Source organism: Tiliqua scincoides, chromosome 2 (assembly GCF_035046505.1).
Source record: "Tiliqua scincoides isolate rTilSci1 chromosome 2, rTilSci1.hap2, whole genome shotgun sequence".
Lineage (NCBI taxonomy): Eukaryota > Metazoa > Chordata > Lepidosauria > Squamata > Scincidae > Tiliqua > Tiliqua scincoides.
In genome coordinates this window covers 70,146,188-70,171,858 of record NC_089822.1, presented here as the reverse complement: position 1 = coordinate 70,171,858, position 25,671 = coordinate 70,146,188, and the positions used below count along the sequence as shown (strand labels likewise).

The 25,671-nt window shown below is 43.4% G+C and overlaps 1 protein-coding gene across 3 annotated transcripts in view; it reads right to left on the bottom strand.

Annotated features, from left to right (window-relative positions):
• Positions 1–565: 565 nt before the first annotated feature.
• The window catches only part of CEMIP2 (cell migration inducing hyaluronidase 2), an 85,813-nt gene continuing 60,707 nt past the window's right edge, over positions 566–25,671 (bottom strand). For all 3 annotated transcript variants that reach the window (XM_066614097.1, XM_066614098.1, XM_066614099.1), the window contains exons 14-24: positions 24,826–24,861; positions 24,295–24,450; positions 22,354–22,531; positions 20,135–20,350; positions 18,950–19,158; positions 17,693–17,881; positions 16,468–16,684; positions 14,365–14,463; positions 13,181–13,329; positions 2,997–3,100; positions 566–2,745 (exon numbers count right to left, since the gene is read on the bottom strand). In XM_066614097.1, coding sequence (XP_066470194.1) covers positions 2,549–2,745; positions 2,997–3,100; positions 13,181–13,329; positions 14,365–14,463; positions 16,468–16,684; positions 17,693–17,881; positions 18,950–19,158; positions 20,135–20,350; positions 22,354–22,531; positions 24,295–24,450; positions 24,826–24,861 — 1,750 coding nt within the window. In that variant the 3' untranslated portion in view covers positions 566–2,548. The remainder of the gene's footprint in view (positions 2,746–2,996; positions 3,101–13,180; positions 13,330–14,364; positions 14,464–16,467; positions 16,685–17,692; positions 17,882–18,949; positions 19,159–20,134; positions 20,351–22,353; positions 22,532–24,294; positions 24,451–24,825; positions 24,862–25,671) is intronic.

Here is a 25,671-nt window from a genome sequence, read left to right as displayed (position 1 = left end):
TTAGTGTTCTTCTTGCCAATCCTTATATTATGCTCAGCTGTGGGTCTTCCACAGCAATAAAATATTAATAGCGCAGAATGATCAATATGGATAGTCTAATCTTGTTTCTCTTGCAGGTGTTCAGAATAACAGTTTGAGCTGGTTAGAACAATCTGAGGATAGGATGCTTGTGACAAAAATGACCCTCAGAAGAATAACCAGTTCTTGCAGACCCTTCTGTCCAAAGGCTGTGTTGGCTAAGAGCATCTGTTTGTGGTGCCTGGTAATGAAACTGCTGATGCTGGACTTGCAAATCACCTCTAGACATCTTCACTGAGGTTGCAGGTGTCATAATTCCCATTACTCCCTAGTCATAAGCTCCTGAGCAAGAAACTCCTCTGTTGCTCTGAACACATCAGTCACCTTTCTTTTCAAGGAAGACTCTGAGAGGCCACTGAAGTGTCTCTTTTTTGATATCTGGCCAAAATTCCAAGATAGGCAACAGGACTACTGTGAATATATATATATATATTAGGATGAGTCTCAGAGCCCAGGCCTATCTAACTTTCCAGTGCTGATGCAGCAAGGGTTTCACTGCATCCAGCAGTAAGGAGGCAGTCACAGAGGCTTCCTCAAGTAAGGGAACATTTGTCCCCTTATCTTGAGCCTGCAGTGTAGCTGCATTGGCACTGGAAACTTGGAGAGGATTGGGCCCTTAGATGCAGACAAGCTAGGATCATTTCTATGACCTTCACTGCAGTTGTGAGAAGGAATCTTTAACTTAGGTCATGGGTCCAGAACCTTATTCACATTAAGCCATTTTTTCCTTCCACTGTCAATATTTTCAGAGCTCCCTTGGAGGCTTTCCCTGTCATGAAGGAAGAAAGGAAGTCCTGCAGACCTGAAGAACTTAGAGCAGTGGTTCCCAAACTTTTCAGCACTGGGACCCACTTTTAAAAATGACACTCTATCAGGACCCACCTAGCTTAAGCTTAATAAGCCTAAAAAAAAGTTTTACCTTGTCAGCTGCTTAAGGCTCTGTTTTTATCCTTTTTACTATGGTTGGGGGCTGACCTTCTGGATTGTTTGTTGAGCTCCATGTTCATTCAAGTGGGACCATGCTGGTGGCCTTGTGTTTCCCTTGCCTTCAATAAGAGCCAAGGCATGCTTTCCTACTCATGAGTAAATGCACAGATATGGCTCAGTTTTGTTTTCCATATGGCTTAATACATTTTCCTTGTCAGTTTCACAACCCACCAACTATCCAGTCGCAAATCACTGGTGAGTCCTGATGCATAGTTTGAGAAACAATGACCTAGGTTTTGGATCAAAATGAAATGTTTCAGACCATCAAGCAATGAACCTCCACCTACTCTATTAAGGCAACCTCCCACAAGAGAAGGGGGACATAGTGAGCCACATGACACCCAAACTCACCCTCTATTGCTTTCTTGGTAAGGAAGGAGTATAGTCTAGAACTTGTCAGGGCCTCTAGAGATAGTTCTATTGAATCCTATTGGTAAGGAAAACCCTAAGTCTACCTCTTAAACATTTGATGTAATAAAATCTACTCTCCTCTGCATTATTCTGTGATCTACCCAGGGCTTTGTTTTTCACAGAGCCAAAAAAAGAATGGGAATGAGGGCTCAGAAGGGTTTATTATGAAAAAGTCACTTCTGTATTAAGACACTTTATCTGTCACAGTAACCAGTACAATGCTTTGTCTCCACAGATCTGCTGGAGATATGGCTGCTCATTACTGTGGTTCTTTTGGTGACCAAAGGTATTTCCAGTGCCATGTACTGGCCTGCTGCATGAGACCAACATATTTACATACAAAGATTCATAGTGCGAGGTTCTCTAGGGCAATAACTTGATTCTGATGCCACCCTTGCAGCAGGCCAGAAGGACTGCAGGAAGAACACTAAAGGAACTGAGGGCACAATCCTAACCAAGACTACTCAGAAGTAAGTACTATTTTGTTCAATGGGGCTTACTCTCAAGAAAGTGTGGTTAGGATTGCAGCCTGTGTTATAGCCAATGTGAAAAAAGCTCTTTCTGACTATAACTGCATTTGGATCACGGTGGACTCTCAGTGGGACCGAATACTTCTGGTGATAAATGATTGAACTTGTGCAGGTGCTATGTACAGCTGTCACCAGACACTTGTCAGATTTGGTGCATCTTTTGGGGATTCTGGAAATTCTGTGTTTTTCAATAAAATCTTACAAGATGGCTGGCAAGTCCCGCATCGTCTTTGCTTAGAAATACCAAAAATGTAGAAGTCAAAATACCTTTTATCGAAAGTACAAACATCAAGGGTATCCCTCCCAAAACTATACATTTATATATATTTTTATATATATATATATATATATATTTTTTACAAATACTTTAATATTTTATACAATCCAAAGGTGCACAGACTGGCATTCAAGCATTCAGCTTAGGCATATGTCCATATCAAAACAGCAAAGTGATGTACTTGGGATAATAGTACATTTGAAAATCCCATAAAATAAATAAGTTAGTTCACATTGTCTTCAGTGCTCATATGCACTTTTAATTTCTACTGTGCTCTTATAGCCTGTTTTAAAAGTTCCAAATCTTTCCGCCGGCTAGTATTCACTCCAGGACAACCGTACTCTTCCAGTTGTAAAGGGATATATTTTTCAATCTGACCTGAACCCTGTCCTGCAGGACTGTTAAACACCTTTATCCAAGATGGTTTAAAAGTTCCTTTGAATCCGAGAAAGCTTATGCTCCCTGTATCAAAATCAGAAGGAGATAAATAAGTAACTCTGTTTCAGAACAGAATTAAATAATAACTGAATAATTCACTTTCAGTTGCAATATGACACCACACTTGAAAATTCTACTGTCAATGAAATTTGCTTTCGAAGTGTCAAACTAGAATTAAACAGACTATAAAAAAAATATTCGCCCAGCATTCTCAGAATTCAATTTCTGGGAAAGGAAAAAGGGGATGCATGCATTACATAGAAAGAGGAACAAACCCATGTTCTGAAGATGTGCTGGTTTTGCTGCTCCCAAGGTCATTAAGGCTTGTGAAATGTTAAGATTTTTTATATCCCCTCTCGTGCTTAATAGAACTATTGACCTGAGAGAAAGAGAATGAAGATGTAATTGGAGGGTGGAGAAATACAGAGATTTAGTGCCATTAAAAGTATGCATTTTATATATTCTACACTGTACAATCTACATAGTAGATTTTTAAATCAGCAGTTAACACATTGTGAAGTAGCCTTTGTTATGATAAATTTGCTTTTCCTGAAAAGGAAGTAATTTAACTTAATATCCAAATAACAATGTCAAAATGCACAGTTCACTGTGCACCTGCAACTAATTGCTTCCTGGACAAAAAAAAGGAAAATGCATTATTTGAAACACGCTTTAAGGCAAAAGAAAAAATACATTGAAACATTATATGAAAATGTTAAAATACATTTATTCATGACAAACTAATCACTTTCAAAGTATCACAGCTATGTCTCTCTTAAACTTAACAAGAGTTAAGTTGGCAACCTTCAGTTAACTTAATTAGTTGGCAACCTTCAGTCTCGAAAGACTACGGTATCGCGCTCTGAAAGGTGGTTCTGGAACAGCGTCTAGTGTGGCTGAAAAGGCCAATTCGGGAGTGACAATCCCTTCCACACCGGGAGCAAGTGCAGTCTGTCCCTGGTCTGTCTCCCTGGCTATGGGCCTTCCTTCTTTGCCTCTTAGCCTCAGACTGTTGGCCAAGTGTCTCTTCAAACTGGGAAAGGCCATGTTGCACAGCCTGCCTCCAAGCGGGCCGCTCAGAGGCCAGGGTTTCCCACTTGTTGAGGTCCATTCCTAAGGCCTTCAGATCCCTCTTGCAGATGTCCTTGTATCGCAGCTGTGGTCTACCTGTAGGGCGCTTTCCTTGCACGAGTTCTCCATAGAGGAGATCCTTTGGGATCCGGCCATCATCCATTCTCACGACATGACCGAGCCAACGCAGGCGTCTCTGTTTCAGTAGTGCATATATGCTAGGGATTCCAGCACGTTCCAGGACTGTGTTGTTTGGAACTTTGTCCTGCCAGGTGATGCCGAGAATATGTTGGAGGTAGCGCATGTGGAAAGCATTCAGTTTCCTCTCCTGTTGTGAGCGAAGAGTCCATGACTCGCTGCAGTACAGAAGTGTACTCAGGACGCAAGCTCTGTAGACCTGGATCTTGGTATGTTCCGTCAGCTTCTTGTTGGACCAGACTCTCTTTGTGAGTCTGGAAAACGTGGTAGCTGCTTTACCGATGCGTTTGTTTAGCTCGGTATCGAGAGAAAGAGTGTCGGAGATCGTTGAGCCAAGGTACACAAAGTCATGGACAACCTCCAGTTCATGCGCAGAGATTGTAATGCAGGGAGGTAAGTCCACATCCTGAACCATGACCTGTGTTTTCTTCAGGCTGATTGTCAGTCCAAAATCTTGGCAGGCCTTGCTAAAACGATCCATGAGCTGCTGGAGATCTTTGGCAGAGTGGGTAGTGATAGCTGCATCATCGGCAAAGAGGAAGTCACGCAGACATTTCAGCTGGACTTTGGACTTTGCTCTCAGTCTGGAGAGGTTGAAGAGCTTTCCATCTGATCTGGTCCGGAGATAGATGCCTTCTGTTGTAGTTCCAAAGGCCTGCTTCAGCAGGACAGCGAAGAAGATCCCAAACAAGGTTGGTGCAAGAACACAGCCCTGCTTCACGCCTCTTCGGATGTCAAAGGGGTGTGATGTGGAGCCATCAAAGACAACAGTGCCCTTCATGTCCTTGTGGAAGGATCTGATGATGCTGAGGAGCCTGGGTGGACATCCAATCTTGGGGAGAATCTTGAAGAGGCCATCCCTGCTGACCAGGTCGAAAGCCTTCGTGAGACCTATGAAGGCTATAAAGAGTGGTTGTCGTTGTTCCCTGCATTTCTCCTGCAGTTGTCTAAGGGAGAATACCATATCAGTGGTGGACCTGTTGGCTCGGAATCCACACTGTGATTCTGGATAAACGCTCTCTGCAAGTACCTGGAGCCTCTTTAGTGCAACTCGGGCAAACAGCTTTCCTACAACGCTAAGGAGAGAGATGCCACGGTAGTTGTTGCAGTCACCCCTGTCGCCTTTGTTCTTTTACAGCGTGATGATGTTTGCATCCCTCATGTCTTGAGGTACTCCACCTTCAATCCAGCAGAGACAAAGGATTTCATGCAGCTCAGTGATGATGATCTCTTTGCAGCACTTTAGGACTTCAGCAGGGATGCTGTCTTTTCCAGGTGCCTTGCCAAAGGCAAGGGAGTCCAGGGCCACGTGAAGTTCTTCTAGGGTTGGTTCACTGTCAAGCTCCTCCAGCACAGGCAGGCACTCAATGTTGTTCAGCGCTTCTTCGGTGACTACATTTTCTCTGGAATATAGCTCAGAGTAGTGCTGCACCCAGCGTTCTATCTGCTGCGCCCGATCCTGGATGACCTCGCCTGCGGCAGACTTCAGAGGGGCAATTTTCTTCTGCGTTGGACCTAGGGCCTGCTTGATACCATCATACATCCCCTTGATATTGCCCATGTCAGCTGCTATCTGTATCTCGGAACAGAGCTGGAGCCAGTAGTCGTTAGCACATCTCCTGGCAGTCTGCTGGACTTTGCTGCGAGCACCTCGGAGGACCTGCAGGTTGCGCTCACTGGGACAGGCCTTGTATGCTGCTTGAGCTCTCCTCTTTTCCTCAATGACTGGTGTCAACTCCTCAGAGTGGGCTTCAAACCAGTCTGCTGTCTTGTTGGTCTTCTTGCCAAATATGGACAAGGCGGTGTTGTAAACGGCATTCTTGAAATGTTCCCATCTGTTGGATGTGTTTGCATCGACAGGGCCTGGAAGAGATTCCTCAAGCGCTCGTGCAAATTCCTCCACTTTTCTCTGATCCTGGGTCTTGCTTGTATCAATGCGAGGTCTTCCTTCCCTTTTTGTGTGATACAGTCGCTTTGTTTGCAGTTTCACTCTGCTGCACACCAGCGAGTGGTCGGTGTCACAGGCAGCACCCTGATAGCTGCGTGTGATCTTGATGCTGGGAAGGCTGGAGCATCTGGTGAGAATCAGGTCGAGCTGGTACCAGTGCTTTGATCTTGGGTGTCTCCAAGAGACTCTATGTTGGGGCTTCGTGTTGAAGAACGTGTTGCTGACACAGAGACTGTGATGACAGCAAAACTCTAGCAGGCGTTGGCCATTTTCGTTCATCTTCCCAGTGCCGAACTGACCTAAGCAAGTGGGTCACGAACTGTTATCAGCACCAACTCTAGCATTGAAGTCGCCGAGGATGAACAATGGCTCTTTTACGGGGATCTTCTTGATAGTGGTGGCCAGGTCATCATAAAATTTGTCTTTGGCTTCTGCTGGAGACGACAGAGTCGGTGCATAAGCACTGATGAGAGTGACAGGTCCTGCTGATGACTGGAGCTGCAGGGACAAAATTCTTTCACTTCCCACAGTAGGTGGGATGATGGATTTCAGCAGGGTATTTCTGACCGCAAAGCCAACACCATGTTCCCTGGTTTCGTTTGGTGGTTTTCCCTGCCAGAAGAATGAGAAATTTCGCTCCTTGACAGATCCGGAATCTGGCAGCCTTGTCTCTTGAAGGGTGACGATGTCCATCTGCAGTCTGCTCAGCTCCATGTCGATGACAGCTGTTTCGCGTGCATCGTCTATTGCTTGCAGGTCATCAGAGAAGCCAGGTGTCATTGTCCTTACATTCCAGGTGCCCAGCTTTAGGGCAGGAGTTTTCTGTTTTCTATTGCATGGTGCAGAGTTGTCGATCCGCTTGTCGGTTTTCACCCTAAACCCCACGCACCCCGTGAGGTTAACGGACCGTGGCGAGGCAACACCTTACTGGCTGGGGACTGCCCAGCTTAAGGCGGGCGGTAGCTGCCCAATGAGATGCAATGATCTCTCCCACCGTCGGAAGCAGCCCCTGGCGTCATGCCCTACGCCAATCGAGCAAAGACTTATAACCGGTAACTGCTGCTTCCCGTGTTGTGCCGACGCCGTATGGCGAAGTTGGAGTGTCCTCTCCAGTGCGCGAAGCCTGGGTAAAGAAGGTATGGAGGATAGGCTGTTACCCATGCAGCAAGTCCCCCCTCTCCACGTCGCTGAAATGGTCCAATGGAAAGGCAGAAACCAATACGGTTGGTTCCAGCGGCGTCGCAGGAGTTGCCAGAACATGACTGTGTGCAGCCACGAACTGCCTGAGGGACTCCGGCTCCTGATTTTGCCTCGAGGTTGACTCCTGAAGCCTTTTCCACAACTGGATGTAGCCACAAGGCAGTGGAGGTTTGGAATAAGAGTTTTCCTTCTCTTAGATGTCTCCCTATTCAACTTCCTGATAGCCACAAACCCCTCTCCTGCCCCTCCCCCTGCATCCCGTTTGCCTCACCACTGCTCCCCGTTCAACTTCCTGTTACATACAAACCCCTCTCCTGCCCCTCCCCCTGCATCCCGTCTGCCTCACCACTGCTCCCTATTCAACTTCCTGATACACACAAACCCCTCTCCTGCCCCTCCCCCTGCATCCTGTCTGCCTCACCACTGCTCCCCGTTCAACTTCCTGATACACACAAACCCCTCTCCTGCCCCTCCCCCTGCATCCTGTCTGCCTCACCACTGCTCCCCGTTCAACTTCCTGATACCCACTGAACAGCACAGGGGACCAAAAGCCCTGGAGCACCCCCGATGCAGAAAGCAGCCCGGTGAGGCCTCCGAGGGGAGCCACACCCGCGGTGCCCACTACCAGGAGAGCGCCCCAGCCGGCAGGTCCCTACCTGCCAGGTTGGTAGCGTCGCTGGAGGGGGGCGGCGCGCTCAAGCTGGCAGGGAGACTCAGCGAGGCGTGCAAGCGGCGCCTCCCCTCGGAGCCATTCCCGGCGGGAAGAATTTTGCTCCCCCCGCCGGGAATGGCTCCGCAGGGAGGCTCCCTGCCAGCCTGAGCGCGCCGCGCCGCCCCCTCCAGCGACGCCACCGCGCCAGGTGCCCCTACCTGATAATATCCTTATTATCCTTATAATATTCGTATAATGTTATTATCCTTATTACATCCTTATAATATCAACCTTACCTAAAAGTTTGTTTTCATTAAATTAGCTCTTGTTGTACACAAGATATAAACCTCTCAGAATCAACTGGTATGATTTATACTGAGTGATAATCTCTTGCTTTTGCTTTTGTGATGCAATAATAGCTAAAGCTACTTTAATATTCCTCATCCTGAAAGCTTCAATTAAAAGGAAAAGATTCCCCAAATTTTGTGTGTGTTCTGTGATACAGTTACATAATTAGCATCTCACTTACCCAGGCCTATTGCTTGACTTCCCTGCTTCCTATTGCATTTCTAGAGCATCTTTGGGTCAAGGACTGATGGCCCAATCCTAAGCACTTGTTACACTGCTGGAACACATGTTCCAGTGGTGTTACGTGCTTTCCAGCAGTCACAGATGTGACAAGCTGGAGATGGTAGCCTGGATGCCACTGGAAGCGATGAGAGGCTGGGTGCACACTGTGATGGATTAGGGATGCCTGCCGTCACAGTCAAGGCTGTGCAGGGGACTTGAAGAAAGTGGGGAGGGGGTTGGATGTAGTGCAAATTGGTGTAACAGGGAGGTGATGGGATGGGGAGGAGGGTGGATTGGATCCAGGAAGGGGTTGGGTTTGGCAGCAGCAATGCCAACTGAATCCCTAGCCCCTTCCTGGTCTTGATTCTCCTTCACATCGCATTTCCATACCACCAGAAGTTTGGTTGGGAGTAACATGGCATACAGGGCCTCTTTCAGTCATGAAAATGATCTGCCCTTGGAATTTAGTATGACATCCTGTCATTTCATTGCCTGACTAATGTTACTTTTCACCAGGCATTTCAGTATTCCTGTCTTACCCTATTAAGTTGAATGGGTTGACTGTCAGATTTGTAAACAAATTTGGTTAATTTAAACCTGTATGTTTTGATCTGGTGAGATTGATATAGGCTCACCTTACCTTGTTAACTTCGTTAACCTTTCAGTCAAATTATTAAAGAGTTGCACCATGCTTTGTGAAGTCATTAAAGAACAGGTAGTCAACAAGAGACCTTTCTCAGTAATCCAGGTGACTTTCTAAACCATGCGTTTTGCAGAATCTTATTCCTTTGTTGGCGGTGGCAGAATGCTACGTAGATTTATAGTATCTACCCAGACTGGATTTAGTTACGTGCGGATAATTATCCCTCTCTTCTTTCTAGTCCAATTTACTAGTCATTACTACTTTGTTGAGAACAAGTCAAATCCGAAGAAGGTACATAAAGATGAGGTTATCAGGAATCCATTTCTAACAGCAAGCACTAGGGCTTCCTATACTGGTGAACTTTGATATATATTCAAAGGACAACACTTAAAGCTATTCACATGTTATTGTTTAAATATTGGTATATTCTACTGATTCGGGAACATTGATAATGTTCCACTGATGATAATAAATACATTTATTTATTTCCTGCTTCAAAGGTAACTGTGTACAAGATTTTGTATTAAGTGCAACCTGAGAATGTTGCCTCTGTGCCCGCAGATGTGATTGAGAGTGTTTTTTGCCTGGTCTCTACTCGTACAAAGCAGGAGATGGGCTAGGAGCTGATCAGCTGAGGTACTGAGAGGGGGGCCAGAAACAGAGTTGTGGTACCAGGCAGGGCCTTTCTGAGGAGGCTAAGGGTGCAATTCTAACCAACCTTCCAGCTCCAAGGTAAGGGCAATGCAGCTCCGAGGTAAGGAAACAAACATTTCCTTATGTGACTGCCCCCCTACAGGATGCAGCACATGCCCCATCATTACAGCTATGTCATTGCTGGAAAATTGGTTAGGATTTGCCAGGGACTTATAAGCCACTTCATCGCATCAGGCTGATTGGTCCCACAAAGGAGGACCTGTGCATTTGTCTTTTTCGCAGGAATTTAATGGAGTGTCCTTTTTGGCATGCCCAAAACCCATTCCCCTGGAGCATTTAATGCAGTTCCTGGTTCACCTAGAAGTATCAGGTAGAGCAGTATGTACAATGTTAGGATATTTGGCTGGAGTGTGTGAATATGTGGAGGAGAGAAGGAAGACCCATGGGCTCTTCTTTGTGCATCATTATGATCGCTTCTTGAACCAGTTTTAGTTTTGCGCTGTGGCCTGGAAGGTATGGGCTGGTCCCCTCTGACTTTAGCCTCTATTACTTCGCCTGGGCAGCTGGACAGTTCAATGGACTTGAAGGAGGAAATCTGGGGCCTACAAGTATTATGTTTGCCCTGAGAAGGACTTGCCATTGGAATAGGTTTAAAGCTTTGATTCGTACTACTTGAAAAGCAGAACAAAATCAGTAGCAGCAGGTGGGAAAACACCACTAAGAGTGCTGATCTGTGGGCACTCCATTGCTTTCTGAGCCCACAAGAGAGCATGTTCCAGCAGTTTGGCACCCAGCTGGGACTTGGAGCTGCAGCCAGTATCAACTGGGCCGCAGAAGGGGGAGGCACTGAAACCAGTGGCTACTGACAGTCCAGGAGTCTATTCAACAGGCTCCCCTCTACCCAGGTCCTTGTTGTCCACCTTGGCAAGAATAATCTGTGGTGATTAGGGATGCAGTCTGGTGATCCTTTGGGGCTGAACTGCAATGTCTACCTCAAAGGCTGCCTGGCTTTGGGTAGGCAAAACAATTCAACGTCCTTGACTCTTTTTACAGGGGTTGGCATTGAAATGCTGATATTGCCAGGAGGTGACGCTAGGTTGCAATCAGGGTAGTTTTGTCCAAGTGTGTTTGGACAAATTAGTTGTCTCCTCCAGGGTAGATGCCCACTGGGGTGAGTGGGTGGAGTGTCCTTAACAGAACCAATACGCGTTATTAATTGATTCTAATCAATGTGTGGCCAAATTTTATTCCGAGTCACCTTGTCTTGTGTGTTTTCTGGTGGGGTACTTGGGGAATCTCATTTTTTTTTTTTTAAGTTTCCAGCTCTTGTGGTTCCAAAGGTAGACCTGAAAACTTGTGGACAGTTCTTGGTGAAGCCTCAGAAACCAGGTGGAGGCTGAGCAGATACTGGAGAAAGGCTTTCAGTACACACTCTACCTCAGCCATTTTCAACCTTTTTCAGCTCACAGCACACTGTCAAGGCACTAAAATTGTCAAGGCACACTCCCAGTTTTTTATTTACATTAAATTACTACATTACAATTAATTTTTAATTAATACAATTAAATCATTACATGACAAAGGGCACAATCCTAACCAGGTCTACTCAGAAGTAAGTCCTATTTTGTTCAATGGGGCTTACACTCAGGGAAGTGTGGTCAGGATTGCACCCAAAGACTGGGGGGGGGGGAATGTGCCTGTGGGACTTACCTCTAAGTAGACATGCCTAGGATTGGGCTTTTGGTTGCACTCTTTTCTCAAATACACGAGCAGGCAATTGGCACTTCTCTCTCCCCACCCCACTCCCTCCCACAGGCACATTCCCCCATCTCATAATTGCAGTTAGCACCTCTCCTACTGTCCCTCCCCTCACTTGTCTGCACCTTCCAAAGGTCCAGAATCACTTGCCTCACATTCTCCCCCCATTGCCTGCTCCTGTATTTCAGAAAAAATATGACCAAAAGCCCAATCATATGACTGTCTACTCAGAAGTAAGTCCCATTATAGTCAATGGGGCTTATTCCCAGGTAAGTGTGGATAGGATTGTGGCCCAGCACCCTTTCTCTGAAAGGCAAAGGTAAGGCAGGGAGGGTTGTGTTGGGGAGCTGCAGGCAACTGCAGCAAGGAGAAGGTACTTCGAAGGCCAGCCCATTCTTAGGCTGTTGGCCTCAGCAGACTCCATGGCTTCCTACCTGCTTGCCTGCCCCTGGTTCTCACTCACTCCACCCAGACCTCCTCCAGGCTTCTCTCAATGCCCAAACAATGGACTTGATACCCAATCCTAGGTGTGTCTACTCAGAAGTAAGCCCCATAATAGTCTACGGGGCTTACTCCCAGGTAAATTAGGATCGGGTTGCAGCCTTCCTCTTGCTCAGCCTCGGCTGCTCCTTTCTCGCCTGCTGCATGAGGGTCAAAGCAACCACTTCTCCACCGTCAGTTGCTGCCTGCCTGCTCTGGCCCCGCGGCACACCTGAGGCTGCCTTGTGGCACACTAGTGTGCTGCGGCACAGCGGTTGAAAAACGCTGCTCTACCTACTTCCTCATCCCTTATATCAGGGGTGTCCAAACTTTTTGGCAGGAGGGCCATATCATCTCTCTGACACTGTGTTGGGGGCTGGGGAAAAATTAATTTATATTTCAAATTTGAATAAATTGACATAAATGAATATATTAGAGATGGAACTTATATGAATGAATGAAGGTCTTGCAATAGCTCAAGGCCTATAAAAGGCCTTGCACAAAGCAAGGTCAGCCTTTCCTTTGCTGCTGCTGCATCACAGATGTGAAACAGCAAGCAGTGGAGGGAGCTCTCGTCCCACAGCTGATGCGAGAAGTTGGCCATCACGATGAGAGCAGTTGCATCAGGCCAGCACAGACTCCAGCAAGTCTCTGGAATACCAGAGGCTCACTGAAGACTGAGGGCTCCCTGAGGGCCAGATTGGGAGTCCTCAAGGGTCACAAGTGCCCCCAGGGCTGGGGTTTGGGCACACCTGCCTTATATAAAACAAATACTAAAATTATGTAAAACAAATGCCTGATTTGCAAAGCAACGCTAGACATGTCTACTCAAAAGTAAGTCCCATTTTGTTCAATTTGTCCCAGGTAAGTGTGTATAGGAATGCAGCCTGATTTCAATTACAAAATTCAACTTTTAATGGAACAGAACTTGGATCCCTTTCTAGTTTGGGTCAACCACATCCTTGAACATAAAAATTAGATGGTATATAACTTATAGTTCATATGAACATAAAAACTAGATGGCATATAACTTATAGTTCATATTTATATTTCATAAAATATAAAAAATATATTATGTTATATTTGGAGTATAACTGCAAATATAAAAGGGAAATGCTACATACCACTTACAGCAACAGTGACACCTTTAAGTAACATTCTGAGAAAAATGTCTAACTGTTATGACAAAGAACTATGCGTGTTAAAGTAAAGTGTGAAAAAGTCTAAATTCATTGCTCACAGAAAGTGCTATTAGCAAACTGATAGGCTGCTTTGTATCACGTACCTTTGGGGAATTCCAGTTTTTATATATTCTTCTAGCTGCTTGATTTTCGCTTCAGGGAAAAATGTTTCTTTTGTTACTCTGCCAGTACAGGCATCAATGACTAGGGTGAGTACACCCACACTTCTCAAAGGAAACTTAACACCATTGACCTAAAATGAAAGACATTCTATGTCACACTCCTCTTTCCCCACAATAGTGATTTGCAAATACAATCATCTACTGTAACTAGAGATTCTATCACACTGATTGTCATTCAGCTAACAGAATATAGTGGGTTTCTGGCACTAACTATTTTGTCAATTTATCAACTGTTATAAATTTGTCTTTTTCTTCAAAATCGTCTGTTGAGTTAGCCATACACACCATTAGACGTACACGCCAGTCTGGTATAATAATGGGTGCAGATCTAATCATTGTGTGGTTCCAGCCATTCTTTTAACTTGGCCTTATGAAGAAGGAAATCACAGTTCAGAGTGAAAGATTTGTTCAGTTTAATAAGTTCACAATGAAAATATTTATCAAAAACACAGACTAGAACTAGAAGCTTGAATTTGCCATGTTTATGCACACACATGTACAAACAGAACTAGTATTCCTGTCTCCATCCCAAAAGCCTTCAAGAGTTTTTATCCATCCATCAAGACAACACGTGCATTTAGGGATAAATACCAATTAAACTGTAACCTTCAGGCTTCCAAAGTTGCCTGTATACCTACATTTCCCAGACTCATATTTGGATCCAAAGTAGAAAAGTGGCAACAGACCAAGAACTGATATTACATCACCTCATTTAAGCCACAAGTGCTGAAATAAGCATCTACAACCACAATGTTGCTTCTCTTCGACTCAGAGCTTTAAGGGGCACTAACAAAAGATACGATTGTTGGAAGCCTGGTGTAAAATTACTGTGCATTTGTACAGAATGTATTTCTCCCATTTGGATTTTGCCATGAGTATTTCAATATTTGTCAGAAGATTCAACAACTTACAAGAGAGCTGAAGATGTCAGCTTATTTTGTTGCACCCCTTCTATCTTTATGCACCAGTCTTTAAAGCACATTGCTTATATGGCAAGCTCTAAGTTTCAGGTTACGATACAGGCCATGACAACACAGTGCCCCACATGAAAAAGGTCAACAGCTTTGCCTGAGTTTAGAGCTCACAAAAATTACAGTCACACTCACCAAGACAGAAGATTCTTGGTTCCCCTGTAATCCAACTGTACCCGGGGACTGAATTTGAACAAGGAGGTAGGTTCTATGAGGATCACTGGTAAATGCAATCTAAATATCAAGAATATAATTAAATGTATAAAACTGGTGTAATTTATAGTTGTATACCAGAACTCCTCTTAAAACAACCACATGGAATGATGTTATTGCACTGAAGCAATTCTACTGTGAACTAGAGAAAGCAAGTCTACACATATGTACAAAGTAGAATGAAAAGGGTTAAAGAATATACCACTGCCAATTAATCATCACTAAATTGCCTTCTTTCTTTATTACTTTGTTCACATCCATTTGCTGTCACAGATACTGATGCCATATGCAGTAGGCAGATTCTAAGTATAAATTTACCCTAAGACTTAAAACTTTCTCCAACTCTAGCCAGCTCTACTGAATACAATCTTGAAAAGTAATCCTTTAAAAAAAACAACAACAAATCAATGGGCCATAAGTGCGCAATTACATGCTCCAGGCCCCAGTCCTATCCCCTGCACCAGCACCAATGCAGCTGTGCCAAAAAGCCATGTGCTGCATTCAGTGTTGGGGGGGTGGCAACATCACATGGGAGGTAAGTAGAACTGATTTTTACTGATTTTCACATGAGCCCTGGGGCTGCCCACGGGTCTCCTCAGACATACACCACCTCTTTTAGTGGCATATGTCTAAGGAGATAAAAGGGGCGGGGCAATTTAAAATGGGCAGGATAAGATCCAGTGTGCTCCACTGCAACTGGATCCAGCCCCTCCCACCTCCTTCCTCCCATGGTTCCTCCCCCCTCTCCATCAGGCTACACTCCCAGTTTTCCTGCTCCCTCCCTTTCCTCACACACAGCCCACCCCCACTTCTGATTTATCAGCTCCAGGGTCTCCAGGCAGACCACTGCTGTGCCATGCTTACTATTTCTGGCAGTGGCCCAGCCATGTGCTATATTGCACTGCATTTTGCAACACCATAGGTTGTGCTGCAGCATACAGAAGGTGATCAGATACAATGGAGTTCCTGTGCCTTTAACCAACGTATAGAAGAGGGAATTTTGGCAAGTGCAGCTTTTTAAACCCCTCCATGTTGAACCGAACCTGTTAAAATTCCCTCCTTTATACAACTGTATACAATTTTTATACAATTATGCTTCTTTTATAAGTGTAGGAACTGTGTCCTCCATTGTGTCTGGTCACCATAAGAGTCTGACCATAGGAGTAGGCTGTAAACATCCCAGCAACACTGAAGTGTGCCTAATTGTTCTGGAATTTTGTCTATATTGTGTTCTACAGATACATATTCCCTCCCAACAAAGGTTCCTCCAGAAATGAACCCCTACAAGTTCTCAAGAAGGGCATTCTTTTTCTATAGAACTCAACGGTCCACCAAATAATCTATAGTTGTGTCACTCTGGTCAGGCAGCCTCTCCCCTCACCACTCTGTGCATATTTATCACACAGCTACGAAGGAGGAGACTGAACACTATGGAAGTACTCCTCTCTCTGAATTAAAATGTTGATTCCTTTAAAATGTATTCCATACCAATATTTTCATAATACTTCTGAATTTTGCTGAGATTTGCAGTGACTGTTGGTTTTAGTTTTTCTTCTCATCTTCACCTTTTTTCTTTTCTCCACTTCACTCCATACTTAGTACCTACCATGCATGAATTCAACTAATTTTTCTCCTTTAAATCCTACTACATTTACCCAGGCCTGCAGCTATCCTATAAATCAGTGGTAGCTGAACTATGGCCCGCGGGCTGCATCTGCTGCAACACTAAAGCCCTCCCCACTATGCGCAGTGCTTACTGTTTTGGTGCATCACTAACAAGAAGCCCACCTGATTGCTACAACACGAAGCTGTAGGCAGTCATGTCTGCCCGGAAATGTGGGCGCAAAGCCTGCTGGGGCATGGGCTACAGACAGGACTGACTAGAATCACATTGCAGCAATTGACTGGGCTTCTTGTGAGCGGGACCACTTTCTCCATGCACAGCGCTTGTGAGTTTGGCAACCGTTGCTAGTTGGTACTAGCAGTACTAATTCAATCACTCCCCAGTCTGCATTCTTTTCTCACCTGAGTTGCACCACAATTTTTACAGGAGGCTGTAGTTTTTGTGGGCATTTTCTTTGCAACAGCTGGCTCCTGGTACTTTGGATAAGTTTTTGTCAAGCAATTACTGATGGATGTTGACTGAAAGTTGGCCTGAATTTTAACTCTTTCACATCCCTGAGATGAACAGTAACTGTGGCCATTTCTGTGATATTTGGTTTGAAGAAACAAAAACAGGAGCCTACATAGGAATACACAAATGAAAAAGCACAAACACAAAACCAGATCACAAATTAGTGCAAGACCAGACATGGTGACACTATAGTTTATTTCTTGCATACCTTTATTTAAAAAAAAACATGAATTCAAACAGTAAAACACTCTGTCCCCTGGACAGTAGTAGCCTTCTGTGTTTCTATTGTGCAGACAGACAGAAAAAGCAGTGTAATACAGAACACAGAGACAACTTCTGTTCATTCTATGGACTGTAGAGATAGAATCACTTTAATTACAAAAGAGGTATGATGATAAACTCTACTGGTATCAGTAGACAGAGGTGGAAATAAAAAACAAAAATACTGCTTTAACACACCAATGTTGCAAATTAAAAGCTGCACACAAAACTTTATACAAGTAGGAATACAAGAGAGTAATCTTCTTTAGCTTGCATTAACTTTGGTACAGAGAGGCTCCCTATGCAAGAACATTCAACTTAAGAACTTGCAAGAACAAATCATGAAGCATACTGTCTTATACAGGGTGTGTCCCCCCCCCCCCCCCGTATCTGCGGATTCACTTATCTGCAGACCGGGTCCACAACCCCCTCCACACGCATCCCTCTGGAACTCCTAATGCCTTATAAGGCATTAAAAAGTCACTTCCAGTTTTTTGGAAAAAAGGGAAGTCATGTGTTTTTTACTCTAACAGTTAGTCTGAGTACAGCAGAGGCTGCAGAAGGACGTGTGCAGTTTCTGCTGGGCTCAGAAGATCCTCCAGAGGTGAAAGGAGCGGAGCCCCCGTCAGTTCCGGAGGGTAGGGGGAATTTGCCCATATTCACAGTTTCACTTCATCACAGGCAGTTCTGGAACAGAACCCCTGCAGATACAGGGATACAACTGTAATTGCATTCCCTCCCCTGCCAAAGAGCCAGACCAATCCATTCTTCCAAACTCATCTTTGCCATCCCAAGAAAACAGAACGTTTAACCGTATAGTGTTTATTATTATTATTGGGTATGCTAAATACCTACCCAGTGCTGTTATCAAAATAAAATGTTTTCTCAGTTCTCCTCTTCTGCAATTCTGCCATTGAAGATACAGCTACATAGTCTTCCACATTGGTGTTAGGAGATGCCTGCCTTTGCGAGTTTAACCTTACAAAGGTTACTTGAAAAGAGGTGTCTGGTGGGTAACAGAGACCTACTCGAATCCAGTCATTCCTAGCAACAGAAAGATACAAAAACCATTACTAGAATCCTTGGAAGCCTGAGGATGACCACATGCACTCTCTATCCTGGCTAGTAAAAGCAGCCAGAGGGGAAATGGCTCTAGGGAGAGTGATTAATACATCTCTCACAGAGCAGCATTATATCATCTTGACCGAAAATGTTAGCTGTGTACCTTCTGCTGAAGAATCCCACTCTAAGTCCGATCATAATGATTACTGTTTGTTTGGGGGCCATGTGCTCAAGTGAATGGAGGCAACCAAATTTCAGAGATATGTTAATATGATGAATTGATTTATTTCAGTTTGAATTCTGATCTCGTTTTGTGACTGAAACAACTTTGATTCCAAAGCCACCTTACCTGCACCAGCACTGTCCACATTCAGCAGCTGCTGCCATTTGTGGGGGAGGTGGGACATTTGTACCTGTGTCCCTGAAGTGCATTGAATTGTGTCTAGCAGCAGACTGGCATCCAATGAAGATGGACCAAAAAAGGAGTCACATGCTCCAGATGTTCTATACCTGCAAGTAATATTCTGAGCCAACTAAAGCTTCCAAAATGTCTTCAAAGACAGGTCCCAAGTGAAAAACATTGCAATGGTTCAATGTGGATTAAACTACGAATCCTGAAGAAAGATGTATGCAGTTTGGGGGCTATTCCTAGGTCCAGAATTGTCATTGGGTATTTAGTTTTCAAGTATGGCCTTTTATTAGTTTTAGTCAGTTTGGCACCTGGTGCACAATTTGGAGAATGCAGATTTAAAATCACTGAGCTCTCATTTCTGTCCAAATAATGCTTATGAGCTATATTACAAGCCCTGCACTTCTCCATTCTTGCTTTGGTGCTTAGCAATGGTAATCAGAACTTTTTGTTTGCTCCACAAGCAGTTATTGACACTTACTTGTATGGCAAAAAGTACTGAAGAAACAAAAATGTTATTGCTTTTGTCTTTGTTCAGGGACTCATGTAGACACCATGCATGCAAAAAACGTTACTGCAGATTTAAAATCCTACCAATATGCTCAAGGAACCAAAACAGACCATTAAAAATGGAAACATACTTGTTGAAGTTAATGAGGTAAAGGTATGTTGTTGGTGGGGCTTGTCCGTTCCAATGTACTGTGTAGCCCTTTTCAAGCATCACAACTGGCTGGTATTGCTGAAAAGCAGCTCTCTGATTAATACCTCTCAGCACCAGAGGGTTGGAAGGGTATTCATCCCGCAACATAGTCATGTTAGGGTTCTGTTGGTTCCATGTCTGGATGTATACCTAGAAGGAAAAAATACAAACCCTCAATGCTAGAAAAGGTGGCAACTACTTCAACAGGAAAAAAAGCAAAATGAAAAGAGAGATATTCCACCCTCATGCGGCCTGGAGGACATCCAAAGGTCAGATAATATACAAGTGTTAGATAACGTGATGTCTTGAAATGAGAGTTTTGATAAATAGAGTACAAAGTAATAGTACAAGTCAATGCATGATCTGAATTGGAGATTAAGAAATGGACTGTGGGCTTGGATGCTTCCCTCCTCCTTTCTTTACTTGGCTTCCTTCTCCATTTCTTGTATAGTAGTAACCACTGCTTGCCACGACACCTGAACTGGACATCATAAGGAGAAATCATACTCTGAAGTGAACTTATGACTCTGGTTCAAAAGGCAAGCATTAACCAAAGCTTTCCAATTTGGATGTCATGGCAAATTGTCACCCTATTCCAGTGAAAGACTTCTCCTTCCCAGCTTCTGGGACAGTGAAGTCACTCCCCTGCAAGATGCCACACCCATCCCTAACTCCAAAGTGCGACAGAGCCTCACACAACTATAGGACATTAGAATGCTTCTCCACAGTCTTAAACCGCATTTCCAAATAATTGGCACTCACTGGTACTGGGCCCATGGTAAGGGCTCGCAAGTGTGCATTATGGCATGTTTGCAACAGTGCGTGCTGGCAAGAAGCTGGTGTGCACAGGTCTGGATGGTGCCCTCAGTCTTTCTCCTTCTGCTCCCAAGTCCTTCACACAAATTATTTTAAAAGAGGCAAGTCCTTTGGTGACCAGTGTGCCACTTTCAAAACAAAAACACTGACAGTATCCTTTGCCCACTGGATAGGCTGAGTTTTTAGTATAAATAGGAATAAAAATAATTGGATATAATTTTTGTAAATATTAGAAGAAACGCAAAGCACTTTTGATCAAGTTTTACACATATTAATTACAGAACACATATATAATGGCATATACTCTAACCTGGGCATAGGTCCCACTGCAGACCACACCATTCCACTTGGAAACACTAATGCAGTTTGGATGTTGAATTAGGTAGTTATCCATTCTACCAACATAGGTGTCCTTGTATTCAGTCACAGATCCATCCAAATCATGGAATATTGAGGTTTTGTCACCATCCAGATCGCACTCTTCAAACCAAGGACCAGGTTTACCAAAAAAGACTTTGAGAGAAACCTGACCCCCCCAAAGATAAGAACATTAGTCTTGCTTGCAAAAGCAAATTGTGCTTGTTTGTTTAAGAAAACAACCAGTAAATTTGGGAACTGGACTGCATTGTTCTATGCGTAAGCCTTTTGCTGTGTGTCAAATGTGTTAACTAGAACTTATACCTTGGTAGCCAAGTAGTGACTTGTGAACCACATGCATCTCTTAGACATATACTGTGCGGCTCACAGAAATATGTTGGCTGAACTTCTTTTTGCCTCACAATTAATATAAAAGGTAAATAAAAAATTTTCAAGAATTATATTTACCAGGTATAAACTAAGAGTCAACTGGATTAAAATGCAAGTTTAATGTTCATGATGAATATTAAATTAAAAAATTTAAATTCTTCAATATTGCTGTCAGATATCTCTTGCGGTTCTCAAACATCTGAAAGTTTATTGTATGTGGCACTTACATTAAGCTAGTTTGGAATTATTTACTTCAAACATTAAACTCAGTATTGAAATGTTGAAGAAAAAAAAAGTTTAGCATTTTTTTCTGCAGGATTAAGACAGTTGCCCAATTAATAATAATAATAATAATAATAATAATAATAATAATAATAATAATAATAATAATAATAATACAGGTATTTCTATACCGCCTTTCTTGGTCCTCAGATTTCTCCTTAGACTTTATTCAAGGCGGTTTACATAGGCAGGCAATTTTTAAATTCCAGTAGGGATTTTTACAATTTGAAAGAAGGTTTCTATCTTTCAAGAAACCACAACATTCAGGTGTTTCTTTCTTGGTCTGGCCGCACATTCTGGCCTCCATCCTGCCACGCTCAGTGCAGATGGAATAGCTCGGCTCAGCTTGTCAGCTGCTTCAAGGTCTCGCCATTCATGGTGCTGGTGGCCTCGAACTGGCGACCTTCGGATGTTATCTTCAGGCAAATGGAGGCTCAACCCTCTAGACCAGACCTCCTGCCCTGTGCAATCCTGCCCTGTGCAATTAACTTACAGTGCAATCCTATGCGTATCTACTCAGGTCCTATTGTGTTCAGTCAGACTTACTCATAGGAAAGTGTTTATATGATTGCAATTCTGAAACGGAGATGGGCCAGCACAAGTTTCTTGCGCCAGCCCAGGAGTGTCATGAATGTGTTGTAAAGCACATTCTTAACCACTGGCTTAGGAAGGCTGAATCCAGCCTCTGTGTCATTAAGAAAAGAAAAACGTGCACCAGCCGAGAGCAGCCAGTGGCAGGAGGGCAAAGTCACCATTTTTGGGTGGGGGGAAGATGGGCATGGGAGGGGTTGGGACCGGCCTGAGCGACTTAGGCCCGATCCTAACTCCCCTCCCAGTCAGCCTGACATTACACTGGGCTACTCAGATTTGCACCAGTGATTTCACTATGATTGCTGAGTAGCTCCATGGGGGTAACTGCCGCACTACATGGGATAAAAAGAAATAAATCTCCTTACTCCAACTTGAACAGCAGCCACCTCCCACCCTGTACTGATATGGCACAGACCAGTTGGTCTGCCTGTTCCAGCACAGGATAGGATTGGCTGCCTGCCATATACAAGCCAACCTTGCGGAGGCTCTGATTCACAGCAACAATGCATCAACATGAGCCCAGAAAAAGTCTACAAGCTTCCAGGGTAATTTCATGGGGAATGCCTCACATGTTCTCATTCAGATTTTGCATAGGAGATTTTGGGGGGGGGGGGATGAAAGACATTGTATACAAGAAATTTCTCTTTTCAAAAATCACACAACTATTGATCACCAAACTATAAGGATGTAATTATGATGATTATGTTTACTGGTGGTATTAATTTTTAAGAAGAGGGGTGGATTTACAGGTTTCATTACACCAGATCACTAAGGGTTAGCAAGAGTGGTTGGAGGAATAAGTAAGCATGCATAAAGCTTGTGGGGGAAACTGAAACCACTGTTATCTTCAACCCATCATCCCTTCCCATCTGGTGAGAGCAACTTCAATTTAAAAAAAGAAACACTTACATTTTCCCCAAACTTCACTAGTGAAATATTGTTTTTTGGTGTCATTTGCCAGGTGTTTTTCATTAGGAATCCAATTGCACTGGTGAATCTATCTGAAGTTGGCACAAAATTGTTGAATGTGCATTTTGTGAGATGAATAGGTCCATCATAAATCTGAAAACCTCTGATTGGAAAAGTCCTGTAAAAGCATATACAGTATTCAGAGACACCATTTTTTATCCTCACATGCTTGCTCATACAGATACTTACAGATTAAAGCTGCAAACTTTTATACTTCTGAACAAACATGCATGGGATCATATGAACTTCTCTAAGTTGCTGTATGAGAATTGGCTCCTTGAAGCAGAGTTCCCCACCCAAGAACCCCCAGATTTTTGCACAAACTTCTTCTGTTGTCTTTCCAAGGTTTATAAAAGGAAGGGAGAGAACACTTTCTAAGACCCAAGCTGATCTGAAGGGCTGGGTTGGCACAAAAGCCTGAAGTGGACTTTTTTGTGGTGGCTGTGCTCACTAGCCTCTTATCCCTGCTGATGAGAAACAGATCCTTGTTGGAGTGCCATATTCAAGGGTGGAAGGGGGTGGATCTCAGTTGCAATTATGCATGCAAGGATACTATTCCCCTTATCATAGTTTGACATGTCCCCCAAGGCTCCTTGGACTTATGCCAGCTAAATGCCTAAGTAGCTGGCATAGACTTGAGGAGAAACATTGGTGGCCAAGCACCTAATGGGGAGGCAAGTCAAAAATATATTTAATTATCTCTCCTGGGCCATGTGGTCCCCCCCCCCCATGCAGCATCAACTTTTCTGGCACTGCTATATCCCATAGGATGGTGTGGGATAAGATTGGGACATAAATTTTATTGTGCCTGCACTCAGGCTTGTGGAAGAGCATTGCAACATGTTCTCTAAGCCCTTCTTCCTTAACTTGGTGTGAAAGGTGCAAGGCTGAACAAATGTCACTCTTTGCATACTCAAGACAATTTTAGTAAACTCTCACTAGGATGGGGATTCTGGCACTGAGAGGGAGGGAGTGAGTGAGTTGGAAACAAGTTTTGGAGACACTACGGAGTACATTTGTGTGTTAGTTTAGAGTGGTTACGTATATTTGGGGAACACACATGACTTGTGCTTGGCTAGTAAGCATACATATTGATTCTTGCTGATTCTGCAATGCCCTTCTTAAACAGGGTTGCTGACTTATAGAGAACTATTCTTAAACAACTGGTTTCAAGTACCCAGATCTACCTGTTTCTCGATTTGAGGTAATTGGGGGGGGGGGAGGAACAGGACTTTTTAGATGTTTAGGTATTTTCTTAAAGGTCCGCAGGAGATTCAGAATGTCTTCCCAAGAAAAATGTGAAACTGACACTGAGTGGAACTGGCTATATTTAGAACTTCCAGATTTGAACACAGATTTCCCTAAAAAGTCACTGAAGAGGTTTTGTCCCCTTTAAGAAAAATATAAATATTTAAAAAGAAAAATAGTAGCTACTACCATTTTTTTCATTGCTATGAAAAAAGAAAATACTTTATAAACTAAATGAATTGCGCACATCTATGCATATTTAAAAGGTACGAGTGGATGCGTGTTTTAACCTAGTGAGTTTCAGTAGCAAAGTGACAGAGAGACATTTTTCTGTATCTTGATCAAGGCAAAAATAAGCCTGGTCACACTGAACTATAGATCTGCATTCTCAGAATACAAATGTAGCTTGCATATGCAAGCATCTAAATACAGTATTTGTGTTATTGCTTTAAATATTGTAATTGGGGGAAAAATACTCTAGGAATGCTTCAGTTCAAGATGGTGAGGAAAAGAGCTGGAGGAACCAAGATTTACCATAAATATTAAGCCTGGGATTTATTGTGTTTTTCATGTGGAGAAAAAAAGAGTTATGCTTCTGGTAGGACGACTCTGTCCCAGGCACTGTATGCTTACCGGTTTCTTGGCAGTGTGCGATTTTTATTGTATATTCCTCCAGCTCCCCAGTATTTGTTTTGGCCACCAGAAAAGCCATAATTCTTACTTTCACCAACAAACAGAGATTCTGAAACTTTCTGGCTGGAGCCCTCGTCACTTGGGAAACTTCCGTCACTATCAAAAATAAACACAAAGATCATTTTCAATAATGGTTCTTCAGCATAAGGTTTTTTATTTCTTTCTAAGAGGTAAGCAACATTTTTGCTTCATTTGCATCAACAAAGCAAAAAGGCACCAGGCTTCTTCTAAATTGCAGGATTCCACAGGGACGTCAGTTAAAGGCTAGAACCTCCTATCGAATCTATGACTTTGCTGGCACTGGAACGCACATCTACGACCTTATAGCTGTCAAGACATACTTCCATAGATTTGATTGCTTTGTGACAACCCATTAGAATTGCACCAAAGTACACAGAAAATGTGGTATCAGAGCATAAATAAGAAACACTGGTGCCAGAAAGGAGAAATTAAGCAAAAGTTAACACTAACCTGGCAAAGGTTAAACCTATTCCATTGTCTGCAAACCTAAAAGAAGAAAAAAAGATTACTATTTCAGATTCAAAAATGCACTTTAAGGTTGCAATCCTAACTGAAAATAAGTCTCATTGAACACAATGTGACTTACTTTTGAGTAAATGTGTTGGAGTGTGCAGTTAATGATCTAAAACACAGGAAATGGGAAACCAAATGGCAAACGTAGTTCAGGATAAATAAGTGTAAATTGATCAAGTTCACACAAATACTGATGGGTGTGACCTATCAGTGACGAACCAGGGAAAGAGAACCAGGAAAGAGATCCTGGGATCATGATGACCCACACTCAATGACAACAGTGTATGGCAGCTATGAAGAAGGCAAATTCCATGCAATGGGGCATAAAAGAAAGGGACTGAGAACAAGGCTATTAATATTACAATACCCTTATGCAAATCTATAGGGCAACACACTTGGAACACTGTATACAATTCAGGTGACCACACCACAAGAAGGATACTGTAGAATTGGAGATATAAAAGAGGGCAACCAAAATGATCACAGGACTGGATCATATATCACTACAAGGAAAGGCGACAACATTTGGGGTTTTCTAACTTGGAAAAAAAAAAAGCAGAACACGACTGAAAACCCAATTCTGGACTAGATATGCCTTTAAGCAGGGTTTTTCTTAGGTTCTGAAATATGCAAAAGTTTTGCTAGTACACTGTATAGTTCTTAGAAGTGGTTGTGTAATGCAACTCTAGGGGAAAAAACATAATTAACTTGTTTCATGTCTGTCCTGTGTTTAGCCCCAAATCAATACAAAATTCTCACCTAAACTTGTAGGCATTTGAAACT